Source organism: Thunnus maccoyii, chromosome 8 (genome assembly GCF_910596095.1).
Source record: "Thunnus maccoyii chromosome 8, fThuMac1.1, whole genome shotgun sequence".
NCBI classification, from domain to species: Eukaryota; Metazoa; Chordata; class Actinopteri; order Scombriformes; family Scombridae; genus Thunnus; species Thunnus maccoyii.
Genome location: NC_056540.1, coordinates 23,474,113 through 23,489,318, shown reverse-complemented (window position 1 = coordinate 23,489,318; position 15,206 = coordinate 23,474,113). Strand labels below are relative to the sequence as shown.

Genomic DNA, 15,206 nt, shown 5'->3' with positions numbered 1-15,206 from the left:
GTCATTTATCAAGAAAAACACAAAAGTTCACTTGTTTACCTTTTAAATGTTGCTTAAACTGAATATTTTGGGGGGTTTTGGACTGTTCGACACCTGGAGCGTTCGGAGTTTGCAATGGACACTTATCTCTATTTTCTGATATTTTACAGACCAAATGATTAATTGAGAGAAAAATGAGTCAATTAATCCAAGAAAATAACTGTTAGTTTCAGAATTTGTTATGAGAAGAGAGTTTTCAGAAGTTCAGGACCCAGAAAAGAAGCAAAAATGTGAATAATAATGAAACCAGTCTGACAAAATAGACAAACAGCCTTCACTGTGAGGAGCATCTTTTTGGATAACCTAGAAAAGAAATTGGAAACTTTTTTTTCATGGCCTGGCAAAGATACACCTATCCCAAAGATTGTTAACAACTGGTATTTACTCTCTATAAGCAGCGTGTAGAATGTGATACAGAAGTCCAAACTGACAGACGCCAAGTATAAACAAGACCTGACAATGTTGATACACGAATCTGTCAAATACTGATAGTTGAAGTTGAATTTTGCGATAAGTGAAGTGATATAGCAACACACAGACTTTAAGGAGTCCTGAATGTAGCCGTAAACATCCTCGGACTGAACAGTTTGCAGGTTTCTGGAGACACTGGTTGCCAGGTCTATTTCACAGTCAGATAACTGGGGAGAACAGAACAGAACAGTCTTTGTCAAGATTTTGCCATACCTGTTGGTGCAACCTAAACCTCTATTTCTGGGGGTGAATTGTTTTTAACACTGCGACCGTGCCATGCTCATTGAACACTGACAATGAGTGATCTCAGCGCTGCATTCCTGCTGTGAAGTCTGGCGCAAGAATGAGCGACAGGTAGGGAGCTGCTGTGCGGCCCCGACCGCTCCGGTTTCGTTTTAGTCCGGGCGATGATGAAGCTTCTTTCAGGACAAATGCTTTTTTTGTGTGTAAGTGATAAAAAAAAAAAAAAAGTTATTTAACAGATTTTTGCTTTACACGTAGAATGTACTGTAGAAGAAAGTTTTATTAGCTGTAAATTAGGGAATCATAATGACAACCCTGCTCTGGGTATAAATGCCTGTACAACATCTCAAAAGTCCACATTTCCTCCACAATACAATGTCCTTTGTGAACCAGGTCCTCGCCTCTGTCAGAGGTCCTTGCGATTGTCAAAAAACATAATTCCCTGGATTCCAACATCTATCTCTAATATCATAATGTTGCAATACACAGTACAGTAATGGACCTATCTGCCTGTATTTGTTTTTAAGGAAAGTCTGTGATAAATTGGCAAGATTTTAGTCTCTACTGTCAACTGCCACCTTAAAAAAAAAAAAAAAAAAAAAAAAAGCAGCATGTATAAAAAAATAAAATATAGTCCAGATAATTCTGTTTACAATATGATGAAAAGTGCATAAGATTCAAAACTGTTACTGCCCCTGACACGTCTGTTGAACTGTTGTGTTGCAGTGGGGGAAACGCCTCAGGCCACATCACTGAACCACGACAGCTTTGTTGTGCTTTATCCCCCGTCCTCCTGCCGCTCGCGCTGTGTCCGTTCAGCCGGACCCGGCCTTCCACCCAAACACCACCAGCTGTGTTGCAGTGTCCATACGGACATCCCACCATCTCTAAATCTTGTAATCCCTCTATTTCCCCCGCTGAGATCCCTGTCAGCTCTGTCCAAAGTCGGCGAAGCCCTTGGCCGCTGTGAAGGCGTCAGGCTGCAGGGGGAAGAAGTACTGCTGTGGCAGAAGAAACCCGGCGCCCTGCGAGGGGTGAGAGGCCATTGAGGGCTGGTGGAGCTGCAGCTGGGTGTGAGTGTGGGTGTGGCTGGAGGGCAGAGGATGCTGAATGCCTCCTGATATGGGCGCAGGCGGGGATGTGTAGGGGGGAGGTGGAGGCGGAGGCAGAGTCTGAGGGGTCTGGGTGGGGGTGGAGGCTGACGAGGAGATGGTGGCAGACACCAGGCAGCCATGCTGCTGCTGCTGCCCCTGACCTCCCAGAGAAAACCTCCGCATGGAGCTGCCGCCTCCGGCCGAACTTGAGCTGGTGGTGGCTGTGCTGGACTGTCGAGACGGGGCACGGAGGCTCGGGGGCGCGGTGGTGAGGATCATGGGGATGGTCTCGCCCTGGCAGCTGCGCAGGGAGAAGCGAATAGGCTGCTGGGTTGGCTGCTTGGGCCGCAGGCAGGTGCAGCAGTAGACGGCCACCAGGGAGCCGACCACCACGAAGGCGATGAAGATGCTGCCCACCATCAAGAAGGGCACGTAGACAGGCTCTGTGGGCGGAGGAAGACACAGGCAGGTTAGGATTGATAGTGAGGAAGCACCTTCATGAGACAGAAAGCTAATTAAAATGTCTTCATGCGCGGGAGCATCCAACTGTTTTTCTATTTTTATTGCTCTTCAGAGAGAAAATGACAAATTTTAAGATAGAAAAATGTTGAAATGCATTAAAAATCATCACAAATCCAATGTTTTGAGCAGAAACTATCTAACTTTGTCAGTTAATAAAAACTTTGAGCTATTTATGGTGTCTAAAACTGTGATACTAAACATTTAATCATATAGTTTCTTTTGAATCCCTCATAGCGTTATTAACAGACACATTCTTGCTGGACAACACAAACAGCTCAGATTACACTTCATGGAGCCTTTGCACTCTGGGAGGAAATCATCAATGTTTGTTTTGAAAGAAAATAAAATAGGAAATTGTGAGCACACAGTCAGTTCAGTTACAGGCCTACAGCTATCCGTTCGGGAAATTGAAAGAAAGCTGATAAAACCTCTGGGTTAAAGTGACCTATTGTTAATATTTTCACAACCAACAGTGGGTTAATGTAACACTGTGACGCCTTTTAAGTGTTTTAAAGAAGCCAAAGATATGACCTGCTCTCTCATGATGTTGTGATTACTTCTATTTATTAGTGAGCAGGTTGAGGTGAATGATCTTTATATTTGGCAGCACAGTGGGTTTAGTTGTGTGAGAACACTGTCTGGAAAATATGATCTGTCTCGTTTTACTGATATGTTCTGAATTTATTTCACTCAGCATTTTTTTTTTATTGGCGATGGGGGCTGCTTCATCCAAAAAAATCTACTTTTTTTCATGATAATAACAACCTGCAGTGAGCTGAGGTCAAATGAAGCCACAGGAGTGGAGAGAAAAGCAGGTGCTGGAAACTGGATGCTTTGGTTGATTCATGTTGGAAAGAAATAGATTTTTTTTTTTAAACAGCCGTAATTCAAAGGATATTAAATGTATGTCAACTGAAATAGATAAACTGAGAATACTTGAGTAATGTTCAGTACATCATTGACTGCTTTAGATGCTCACATTCCTGCCACTTTTTTTTAACACAACACACATTAATAACATCAATATTTGATATGTTTGTACAGTTTGTACCAAATATTTAGTAGCTATGGTGTTTAAATTCTCATCATTTTATAGACAGCATGGTGGTTTAGTGGTTGCAGACTCTCTCCTTGAACTGCTGAAGTGTTTTTGAGCAAAGCACTGAAACACAACCTGCTGGATTTTGTCTTGATAGATGTTCAGCTGACCTCTGACCTCCCCGTTTAACGTCCCTAAAGATCAACCAGACTGTATATACATATGTATACATATAAGCAACAAATTCGACTAAATGTGATTGCATCTTACTGTCTTACCGGTATTTTAATTACATACATGTTAAATGGCAACAATTTATGTATTTTGTTGTGTTTTTCACAGCCTAATTAAACTTTGAGCTTAATTGGACTTTCATGGGAAGTTTTGCTCAAGCAGTGCACTTGGGAAAGACTTGAGAAAAGCGCTTTTAAGAAGAGAAAAATTAAACTTACGTGCTGCAAACTCGGTGTTGTCCACCTCCCGGTCGTTGGTGCAGCTACCCTGGTCCAGCCGTGCGTCCACGGCCGCGCAGCAGTAGCGCAGCGAGCAGGAGCCGCAGCACACGGTGGCGTCCGTGGTGTCAAAGTCCTCCGGACACTGGAAGCCATCATGATAATTCCCATTAGCGTCCAGCCAGCCGTGGCAGTACTCCCCCTGTGCGTCCGATATCCGCAGATTCCAGGTCAGATATCCCAGCAGCAGGCAGTTCAGCAGGCGCACCATCCCGGCAAGCCGCTGCGGTTCACGGTTCCCTGCGTCCTGTGGGCTGCAGCTCCCGGCCACCGAGTGTCAGTCCGAGTTAGAGACTCTTCATTTAGAGTTATTCACTAAAGAGAAGCTGCTGCAGATGTGAAGTTATGTCATCTTTCCACCATCCAAACCGCTTTGAGCCAAACGCAGCCAAAACCCAAAGTGAAAAAAAAAATCCTTAATTGAATGTTCTCCGGATTTGCTGAAATAAATGACGTCTTTGCGTCACTTTTTAAACTGTTATCAACCAGTTTTCTTCTGATCCAAACATGTGAGAGTGTTCAGCAGAGCGCAGCCACACAGTCTTGCTCCGGATTTCTCTCTGTTCTCCCTCTTCATCGACTCGCTCCTGTGATCGCTTGTTGATGTCCGTGCAGAAGTTGTGCGCCCACCTCACTGGAGGTTTGTTGCTTTTGTGAGTCGAGTTTTTGTACGCGCGCACGTAACCCCCCCCCCCCCCCTATTAACCAGACATGCGCATTCACGTGGGACGCGGAGCTGCTGCAGCGATGCAAATGACTCCCAAAGCCGCGAAGGTGCCCAAATAACACGCATAAATTATCTTAATTCTGCATGCTAGAATACCCACAGTGCGACATTTATAGACTCGTGAATAAAAACCCAGCTTTAGTTTGTGTCTCTACTGCAATGTTTTTTTATCTTGAGACTTTTCAAAGCAAATATCTCTAATGTATAAACATGAGGCATCATCTCTTGGGGGCAAATTCAGAGGAAAAACAAAAAACTACAAGGTGCAATATTCACATTTCAAGTAACACAACACAAAACAGAGTTTTGCTGTTATGAAAAGTTTAATTCATAATTCACTGTTGTTAGAAAACTTTACATACAGCCTATTGTTATAAAATCGACTTTACTGAGTCAATTTGTTGAATTTATGTCTCTAAATCTCTACTTGTGTTACTGTTACACTAATACACATTGTTACATTGCATTTTTGGGAATTTTTATGCTTTTATTTTTGGGGTGTTAATATGAAAAGTTGAAGAAAATTTGCCTCATAAACCAACTCAATTAAATTCAAATTGTATTTCTATAGCAACATCTCATACAAAAGCATCAAATAGCAAAAATGTGCTGACAAACAGAAACATCCATTCATGCATACACATTTATACACACACACACACACATACATACTGTACTGTTCATTTAAGAAAATGTTCGACTGAATAGGAGGTTTTTAGTTTGGTTTTAAAAGAACACAGTGTCGGAGTAAGTCTACGATCAGCAGACAAACTGTTCCACTCTTTAGGTGCATTAAATGGTGAATATCATCTCACTAGACGTTAAAAGTGATCTAGCACATGGAGGAGATTTCCACCCTGTGACCGGAGCGAACTGCTGGGATTGTAAACTGACAGCATGTCTGAAGTGTACTGTGGAGCCGGACCACCAAGTGCTTGGTAGACCAACAGGAGGATTTTGAATTGTATTCTGAAGACAATAGGTAACCAGTGAAGGTTTCAGAGGATTGCAGTTAAGTGGTCTGATTTTTTTTTTTGTCCTGGTTAGAAATCGTGCGGCTGAGTTCTGGATGAGTTGTAATCTATGGATTGTTTTGTTTGGAGGACCTATAAACAGAGAATTGCGATAATCCAGCCTCCTCATGACAAATTCATGCATGAGTTTCTCTGAGTCAGACTGGGAAACAAAGCCTCTGAACTCAGACTCATTAATTTTTTCCGCTGAGAATATTCTCTAAACAAATAAATCCAAACAGTGATTTTCCTGCAATTCTTGTGTTTAACAAATGGCGCCAAGGCTATAAGACTGCTTTTAATGTAACCTATGTAAGATTTATATAATTCAAGTATGAGGAGGACATTAAAGAATAGTCTCACAATTTTTCAAGTCTTTCTTAAAGCAACACTCAGGAGCCCATATGGACACTGAGAGAGTTTTTTTCTCGCTGTAATCATTCCTCCTCTTCATACTGGACATTAAAAGATACCCTTCAAATGCGCTTTTAATGTAAGTGACGGGGGCCAAAATCCAGTGTGTCCACACAGTAATTTTGTGCAAAAATGCATTTAAAAGTTGATCTGAAGCTTATATGAGGCTTCAGCAGTCTGAGTTAGTCACATCAAGTGGATATCTGCCACATTTACAGTCTTTTTAGCATCAAATTCCCTCTTTGTGTTTCCTTGGACAGTGTTGCCCTGTTGAGCTGTGGTGGAAGTCTAGTAACAAAAAGAGGGACTTTAGCACTAAAAAGACTGTAACATTGAAAGATATTTACTTGATTTGATTCATTTGGACGGCTGCAGCTTCATATCAGCTTCAGATAAACTTTTAATTACATTTTTGTACAGAAGGAGGACTGTCATCACTTAAATTGTAAGTGCATCATGAAGGGATCTTCTAATGGTCAGTATGAACAGGAGGAACGATTATGACAAGAAAAAACTATTTCAATGGTCATTTGGGCTCCTGACTGTTGTTTTAAGACAGACTTGAAAAACTGTGAACTCATTCTTTAAGACTTTGCTAAACTGATCAGTTTTTAGTTTGCAGAATAATTCACCAGTCTATTTGCTGACGTTGCATTCAAACACTCCATCATTTTCTGAAAATACAGCTGATTTGGTGGTTTATGATAGCCAATTACTATTATATTAATATATATAATATTATTAAAATATTTTGATCAATCTTTTAGTTAGACCATTCATATAAGATAGCATATTCCATTATTGGCTCACAGCCATCTTCAGTTTGGTGTCTACACATAATATTGACTCATCATTTGCATGTGTTTTGATAAAACACAGAAGCAAGAACTACGGGCCTGTTGTTGAGGGAGAAAACATTGATGTAAATCAGCAGCAGGTCTTTCCACTCCTTCATTCATTAAACATCTTGTTTGTAGGTCTAACCTATTGATGTGGCGCCCCCATGTGGCGATGCAAACTTTTAGGCCTGCAGGCTGCTGGACAGCTGCTTCAGGCCTTTCCTGACGATTTCAGACCTGCGATGAATTATGAATAAAATTAGTGAATTTTTAAAACTAATTAAATGAATTATAAATATGATTTAACCTTCAGATTAGCCAAGGAAAGCTGAAAAGTCAGTGTCAAATGTTTATTTCTTCTATTTTATGGTCATTCAACATTATTCATTCAATAAAAACTAAAATGTTTAAGAAATAATCTATGCATTATAACAGATATTTTTCTTTTGGACTGTTTCCTCTAATCGGATTTAGATGAAAGACTTCTCTCTCATTTGCGCTCATTTGACGCTATTGATGCTTTGAGCTCTGTACCAAAATGGCCTCTGCCTTTTCATTTGTTGGATTTCGTTCTGCACATGTTTCATTTTCAGGCTGTAAATCTGCTACAGCGCCCCGTTGTTCTCTGTGTGGTTGTGGGCTACAAAGGAGGCAGGCAGGCAGCAGCAGCGCACAAGTCCCGCCTGTATTTCCCTCTGGAAGAGTCTCAGTGTCGGCGCTCCAGTCTGGGGATTGGAGCGGTGGCTTGTCAGTAAATTAGCCCACCCTTCCACAGTGTGTATGAGGAAAACCGAGCCAGACAAATCCGAAATCTCCCAGTCATCAGCTGCCTGTCACACCAGCACGCCACAATATACCTACCCGGGGCCATCCGCCGCGCTGTGACACCTGGCAGGGATGGAGGGAGAGATGCAGCCCGCAGATGAAGGGCCCTGCGCCCCGAAGATGTGCCGACAACAACGCGGTCCGTACAGCACCCTGAAAACCTTCCAGAGCAAGCGCTCGGCGGGCAAGTCGCGCTTTGACAGGTCCGCTGTGGTCGAGGTGCCTCTGTTTGGCGGTGACGGCGGCGGACATCACTTCACTTTTCACCCCGGGCAGCCTCATCCTTTCCAGCCGCACCATCACCACCAGCGTCTGCAGCTCCAGCAAACTATCAGCAGCAGCCAGCAGCATCACCAACACCCGACTCCTCAGCAGCAGCAGCAACAGCAGCAACAGCAGCAGCATCGTTTCCCATGTGAGAACAGGCCCAGCAGCAGGGTCCCGACATCCACCTCAGCGGCAGCGGGCAGCGTAGCGGCGGCAGCATCTCTTGGTACCCAGCAGCGGCGCGTCAGCGGCGGCACAGCGGAGCCCAGATTCTCCCCCGGACGAACCGGTCTGAACCAAGAAGCTCCAGACTGCACCTACGGCATCAGCTCAGGTGGGTTTTCAAACTTGTTCAGAGTGAAGTGTCTTTAACATGAGTGACCCCCACACATCGCCAGAGGTCTGCTTCATCTGTCGTGGTATGTTTTCCCCTCAATTATTTAGACTTTTTCCGATCCACATGTCCTCAGATTGTCCAGGTACTTGTGTGTGTACATTTTTGGGGGGTTTTGCTGCTCAGACATATGAGCATCAATACTCTACACAGTCAATAAACTTGAACAGAAGACAAAACAATACATGTATGTCATTAAAATCCAGCATCTCTTTTGTTTGCTCCTCTGAGCTTCATGTTTTTGTTCCCGTTTGTTCCCCCCTTTTTTTTTCTTCCTGTCAGCAGTGATTGATTTGCTGCTGTAATGAGAGCAGTCATGATTGAATCTCCAGTGTGCATGTGCTAAAAATTACATTGGGTAATTGTCTGTCCGTGTGTGTGTGTGTGTGTGTGTGTGTGTGTGTGTGTGTGTGTGTGTGTGTGTGTGTGTGTGTGTGTGTGTGTGTGCACAACGGCCCTCACAATCTCCTGTTGAAACACATTGTTCCTGCTCATTTTTTCCTCCTCAGCTGCTGTTCATTAGAGGGCTGTGCTCAGGAAGAAATGTGTTCCCGTGTGGAGGGCGGGTCCATGGGAACCAACATTAAGATGAAAGCAATGAACCTAATTCAGGCAGTTACGAAATTAAACATTAGACATCTCATCCTCTAATCAGATATTAATCTCTTTATCACTGCTGGCTGCTCAGGCTCAATTTGCTTCTGGCTGCTTTACAGACAATGTTCAGTGGGAGCTCAGGTTGCACTGTATTGGCCTAACCTACATGTGAATTGCATGAAGTATTAAGACTACAAGTACAGTGTAAAGACAAGCATTACATTTCAATCCATTTTATTCCTTCAGTGATTCTTTAGAAGTATAAAACCCAGTTTTCAGTGATGATGACCTATTGTTTGCATCTATTCTGGTGTGCAAACGGTCCTCAAACCACTTGTGAAATAATCACACGAATCCAGTGAATCTGCTCATATTTCAAAAGATGTACCATCCAGTCCAAGTTACATGTGCCACGTATTCTCACAGATAATGACAAATCAAAGTGCTTTTATCTGCACAATGGCAGCAACTTAATGTCCCTCTCATGACTGAAAAAAAACCCCCAAAAAACCCACAAAACTTGATGTCCTCTTCATGAAGAGAAGCGCTGGAGACCCCTGGACTCAGCAATCAGTTCAGCACACAATAACACAAATTACATTGAAAAGCCTTCCCGAAGAGTTGTGATTAAAACAAATGGGGCTCATAAATTTGCCTCTGCTGAGCGTATATTGTTTTTAATGAAATTTTATGAGGCTCTCAGCTTACAGTGCCACAGAACTGGTGAGAGAAGAGAAGGGGGGGAGGAGGAGGAGGAGGAGGAGGCGGAGGAGGGGAGGCAGGGTGATGGCGAATGATATCAGATACATCTCGACGGGTAAACAGAGACAGGACGCATATTAATAAATGCGACACATCTGCACCGGGCTGATAGACACGTCTGAGCGAGTGGCAACGCAGCAGTGGCCGCCTAGAACTCATTTTGCGTTTGTGTTTTTGTGTGTGTGTGTTTGTGAGTGATTGTGAGGCCAGTGGACTCATAATCATTACATGGAGGTATGTGTGAGATCATCTCATTCATTGAGACGTGCCTAGACTACCAGGGAAAGGACACACTGAGGCTTGTTCTGGACAATAGCTTTGTGCTGATTTTCTTTGCTCGGCTGGGTTTGGTCACTGCAGATACACTGTGACTTATAAGTTTATTGACATCTGAATAAATCAGCATAATCGAGCCGACATTTCTATGAACACAGGAGACTATACTGTATGTTGTAATGGGAAGCTTTGCCACAAGGAAACATGAGGCAGAAAGAGACAAAATATTCATGTTGTTTTCACGCATTAATTTGCTGCTTTTCTACTTCAGCGGTGATGGAAAGTAACTAAGTTGATTCACTCTGTTGCTTTTCTTAAGTAAAATTTTGAGGTATTTTCACTTTATTTGAGTATTTCCATTTTATACAACTTTATACTTCTACTTTACTACATTTCTTTGACAGCTGGAGTTACTGGTTCCTTTTCATATTTTGATTTTACATTAAAAAAAAACCCACATAATAAGCTGATTAAACACAGCACATTACTAAAGATGAAATCAGTGGCTCCTGAGCTTTTTGGCTTGTGATCCTTTCCAAAAAACAGTGTTCACTTGGGGCTCATTGTCACATTTTAGATGTCTATGAGTTGTTATCAGTTCCATCAAAGAGACATTTCCCCTTAAAACTTCTCAGAATCTTTCATCTAAATAACTGTTTGAGGTCTAGAGAGAGACCAGTATTTCACAAAAACAGCAAAGATTAGAGAGGAGCTTCTCATAAAAAATACATATTTTATGTAGCAAAGAAGAGTTTTTTTTCCCTCTTTCATACATTTATCATCTTACAACCCCACGACACACAAGTAAAAAAAAACAACTAGCTAAATATCAACCAGCTTCAATAGTAAAATGCTGTTTATATATTAATGCATCAGTATTAACAATATATGTTGTGTTAACGAATAATCCATAGTCTATTAAAGCCAGATAATATCCAACAAAGAAAATATTATCTGTTGACAAAAATGATCTCACCTTAATGTCCATTTAGTAGTCGTCCTGGAGCTTTTAACCATATCACATGGTCCTCATCAGCAGATTGAGTTTGCTCAACAGTCATCAAAGTGTGAATGTTTAAACTTTTGATGATTCTGAGCATCTCCAGGACTTCTCATCCATGTTGACTTTGAAGTTTGAACATCTGCATCTAAGCAAACTCAATCTGCTGATGAAGGTCATGTGATACAGTCAAAAAGCTCCAAAACAGCTACTCAATGGACCTTGAGATGAAATTGTTTTGACGACTGCTGTTGTTTTTTGAAACTCAAAAATAGCAAACGTCTAAGAGCACATCAGGCTCCTGTGATTCTACAATGATGACTGACCTGTAGTTGAAATGCCTCCTCAGAAGTTCATCTGACCTCTTGCTTTTTCCTCTCTGCTGTAGAGAACCGTCTCATCTTGGACGCCTTTGCCCAGCAGTGCAGCCGAGTCCTCAGCCTCCTCAACAACGGCCGGCTTCTGGAGCCCTCCTCCACCCTTACCTCAAACATCAAGCTGGAAGGTGACATTCAGGGGCTTCACTGCTCCTCGTTGGGGAAGTCTAAACCTGAAGAGAGTTCTTCCACCACAGACCCAGAAGAGGAGGCCCAACAAAGCCATTTGAACCAACAACAGACCTCTGCCGTTCTCCGCATCTTTACAGACTCTCTCCAGAGCTATCTCCTCTCAGGGCCTCAGCAGCAGCAGCAGCAGCAGCAGCAGCAACATCTGGCTCTGGGCCTGGAGGATGAGCAGTGTCTGTCCGCGGAGCCCGGTTCAGGGATGTCTCCTCCGAGACCCAACCTGGGAGGCTGGGGCTCTCCGACTCCGTCAGAGTCGTACGGCCACCCGTCGTCCACGCTGCCTGAGGAGGAAGAGGAGGAGGAAAGCTGCTGTCCACGCTGCCTAGAGCTGGAGCAGGAGGTGCTATCTCTGCAGCAAGAGAACGAGGAGCTCCGCAACAAACTGGAGAATAACCCAGGTGCATTTATGACAGCCAGGATCTCCCAGGCGGCGTTTGGCAGTTTATACTAAGTGTTGATACAGATGGGTAACAAATTAAAGGAAAAAACAACATAAAATGTCTCAGTAAGGTGTTGGGCAAGTCTCTGATTCCATTCCTCCACAAGCAACAAGTCCTCCAAATTAAAACACCACATAGGTCATTCGTACCTGCACTCCAGAGCGTCTGAAAACATAGGACTGTTTTCAGAACGACCGATAGGAGCGTAATATGCTGCTTTTCAAAACTGTTACAAATTGCTGTTAAAAAATAATGATGTTTTCTGGTGTGACAAGGCTGTGGTTAACGTCTGGTTAGTTTTATGCATAAAAACCACTTGGTTAGGGTTAGGGAAAGATCATGGTTTGGGTGAAAATGATCACTTGAAACGTGGTTAGTACTTCCTTAGTTACACAACATGGTAATAGTAAACACCACGTTACGGCTAAAAAAAAATGTCTTAACTTGCGGTTGAAAACAAGAAGCAAACAAAGGTTGAAAGGGATTCCTGCAGCTAAGTCCACTTTTTGCCGTCATCTGAACTGTGTCATAATTATTATGGCTGCTCGATGGCGTCTGTCACTCACACATAACTATTTGTCGTTTTTGGCCACTGAATTTACAGCTTTACGTCTATAATGTCGTTTTTTCTTTGGAGGAGAGGCTATCCAAAAGATATTCCCTCATTCGGTGTTTTGATGATGGTGGTGGAGAGCACTGTCTCACATGTCATTCAAATATGATTCACATCATTCTCATTAAACCATTCGTTGACCTCTTGTGCCCTGTATTCACCGCTCATTATGCTTCTCTGCTCATTTATTCAGGTTCTTCCTTTCATTTGTCGCCTGTCTGTATGTCTGAGGAAAAAAAACTAATTGAGCTGAAAAGTGTCACAGTTTCAAACAGGTTGATGATTAAATATGTACACCGGTGTTTATGCTCATCAGCCTATTTAAATCTGGTTATATGCAAATATGATGACAGTAAACATCTCTTATCTTATCTGGGCGATGAGTTTTCCTAAAATGTTCACATGATTTCTTGAAAAAGAACTGCAACACAATACTAAACCTACACATACTAAGCTTACACACCAGCATTATGCATTTATGTAGCTTGTCATCATAACCATCATTAGACCAGAATAAATTATGTTAAAGGCTGACGATATTCTATATTTTTATTATTGTCAGCAGTTCCTTGTGATCTCGCTATCCTGTCTGTTGTGCTCAGCTTATTTATAAATCTTTAGAAACTGGACACAAATATATAGTTTCATATTTTTAAAAAAAGGCTCAGAAATTTCATAAAGAAGAAGAAGAAGAATGTAGTTTTTATTTTAGCAAATGTTACTCAAACAGGAGTAAAAGGTTTTAGTTGGGGACAATTTACAGTCGCAGATTTGGTGATCTTGTGAGTATTTTCGGCAGCAGGAGAGTTCATGTGGGATTAAATCAACATAAACTACAGAGCCCATGTTCATCATAATTAAAAAAAAACATGTCACCCACTGCAACTGTGTAGCTCATTGATGTGTTTTTAATAGTTTTTGGGGGCAGGAATACACTATATCAGACTTTGACTACACAGGGAATTGTGTTTTCATGGGGATTTTTCGACAATAAGAAAATTATAGAACACCACTAGCCTCATTCTTCAAGGTTTTTGTGTGTCATCGTTTTCTATCTAAATCCATCACAGAGTTTGGGGAAACATTCTTAATAGCATCTATTTTTGTTAACCTTTCTGTTTTCCCCAAAGCATTCAGAGCTCCCCAGTGTCACCTTAACCTAATTTGCATGTTAAATATACAGTGAAGCATCTCAGCTCGGTCTCAAAATTTACAAGACATTAAGATCAAAGTTGTGTTTTAAGGAGGAAAGGAGGAAGTTACTGTTTAATTACAAACTAGATAGGTCGTCTCTTAGCTTGAAGGGAAATTGTGATGTGATGTGTTTGTGTTACTGGTCACTTTAGCCTGTGTTTCTGTACAGTTCCCTGTCAAAATGTTCTGGACTACTTCAAGACTGTTCTTGAGTTTCACAACCAGCTGGTCCAGCCGATGCCAGAGGAGCAGCTCACAGAGGTGCGGAGACAGTTCATTACATAACACTTGCAGGCTCCTTTATATTATCCATAGTTATTTTAAGCATGTGTTTTAAGTAGCATATGTTGAGGTGCGATGCTACGAAATCCGATCCATCCTGCATTAGATACTTGTTCATTGTGTTAATTCTACAAGTAGTGTGAAAGTAGTGTGAAAATGTGAAAAGTTAAAGAAATCTTTATCTTTACAGGAAGAAGAACAGCAAACAGTCTTTGAGGTTGGTGTTTTTAAAGCATAATAAAGCATTTTAGGGCATATATACATAATTTCTGCCTGTGACACAAACAGGAAGTGGTGGCACATTAGCAAAATTTGCTTTAGATGATGTGAATCCTGAAACAACAGTCATGCATTGCACTTTGTCAGAATATGCTACATCTAAAAGATTAAATGCCTGAATTTAAAGCTGAAGAAACTTAATATAATGCAGTAAAACCTGGAAAAAACAAGTAGTTGAACCATGTTTATGTCTTTGGACAATTTGAACTCCCACCAAGCGTTACTTACGATGTTTTCCTCATCCTTGCAGGGTAGTAAGCAGCTCCTGGAGAACTATCCTCTCTTCATCACTAATAAGCAGTGGGATGAGGCTGTCAACTCCTCTAAGAAAGATGGCAGGCGGCTGCTACGGTACCTGATTCGCTATGTCTTCGCCACAGATGAGCTTAAGTTCTCCTGCGGTTTGGGCAAAAGGAAGCGTTCAGTCCACTCAGGAGACCCGGGCCTGGAGAGACGACCGCTCAACCCCGTCAAAGTCAGCTGCCTCAGAGGTACGACTGTGAGAAAGTCTGTTGATTAAGAGAATGTCTCACTGCTTCAAAATACCGCCTCAGTCCTCGATTCAGCTGGTGGTGAAGTGCAGGTGTATTACATAATCTATTACCTGTACTGACTGTTGAATAATGTCTTCTGTGGCTCTGGAGGAGCTTTGACAAGTCTGAAAAAATAATCAGGATGATCCCATCAGGGTTTGTGTAGTTTGGGCATTTACCAGGACTGACAAAACAGAAACTGAGTTGCAGTTGAAGTGTAGGAATCAGCATTTAAAGAGCTGATATCTCAGCTTTTGATGCTTCA

The 15,206-nt window shown here is 42.1% G+C and overlaps 2 protein-coding genes and 1 long non-coding RNA gene across 4 annotated transcripts in view; 1 reads left to right on the top strand and 2 right to left on the bottom strand.

The window, feature by feature from the left end:
- Positions 1-432: 432 nt before the first annotated feature.
- On the bottom strand, positions 433-4,601 carry shisa3 (shisa family member 3). Its single transcript, XM_042419053.1, has 2 exons — positions 3,861-4,601; positions 433-2,290 (listed from the first exon to the last, which is right to left on the bottom strand). The coding sequence occupies exons 1-2, from the start codon at positions 4,129-4,131 to the stop codon at positions 1,683-1,685; spliced, it is 879 nt and encodes a 292-aa protein (XP_042274987.1). The 5' UTR covers positions 4,132-4,601; the 3' UTR covers positions 433-1,682.
- Positions 4,602-7,005: 2,404 nt separating this feature from the next.
- The window catches only part of LOC121901615 (BEN domain-containing protein 4), an 11,985-nt gene continuing 3,784 nt past the window's right edge, over positions 7,006-15,206 (top strand). The window contains exons 1-6 of one of the 2 annotated variants that reach the window (XM_042418476.1): positions 7,006-7,248; positions 7,507-8,339; positions 11,423-11,998; positions 14,017-14,108; positions 14,320-14,346; positions 14,659-14,899. In XM_042418476.1, the coding sequence (XP_042274410.1) occupies positions 7,811-8,339; positions 11,423-11,998; positions 14,017-14,108; positions 14,320-14,346; positions 14,659-14,899 (1,465 nt within the window). In that variant the 5' untranslated portion in view covers positions 7,006-7,248; positions 7,507-7,810. Of the gene's footprint in view, positions 8,340-11,422; positions 11,999-14,016; positions 14,109-14,319; positions 14,347-14,658; positions 14,900-15,206 lie in introns of both variants that reach the window. The other variant, XM_042418475.1, reaches the window with a different exon arrangement.
- Positions 14,840-15,206, bottom strand: part of LOC121901617 — an 8,217-nt gene continuing 7,850 nt past the window's right edge. The window contains exon 3 of the long non-coding RNA XR_006097335.1: positions 14,840-14,917. This is a non-coding gene — a long non-coding RNA (uncharacterized LOC121901617). The remainder of the gene's footprint in view (positions 14,918-15,206) is intronic.

Bases quoted from the DNA above. Each gene is read 5' to 3' on its own strand.
- shisa3 (XM_042419053.1), bottom strand. From the start codon at position 4,131: ATGGTGCGCCTGCTGAACTGCCTGCTGCTGGGATATCTGACCTGGAAT. The intron at 2,291-3,860 runs GTAAGTTTAATT...CTCCGCCCACAG, and splicing joins CAACACCGAGTTTGCAGCAC to AGCCTGTCTACGTGCCCTTC.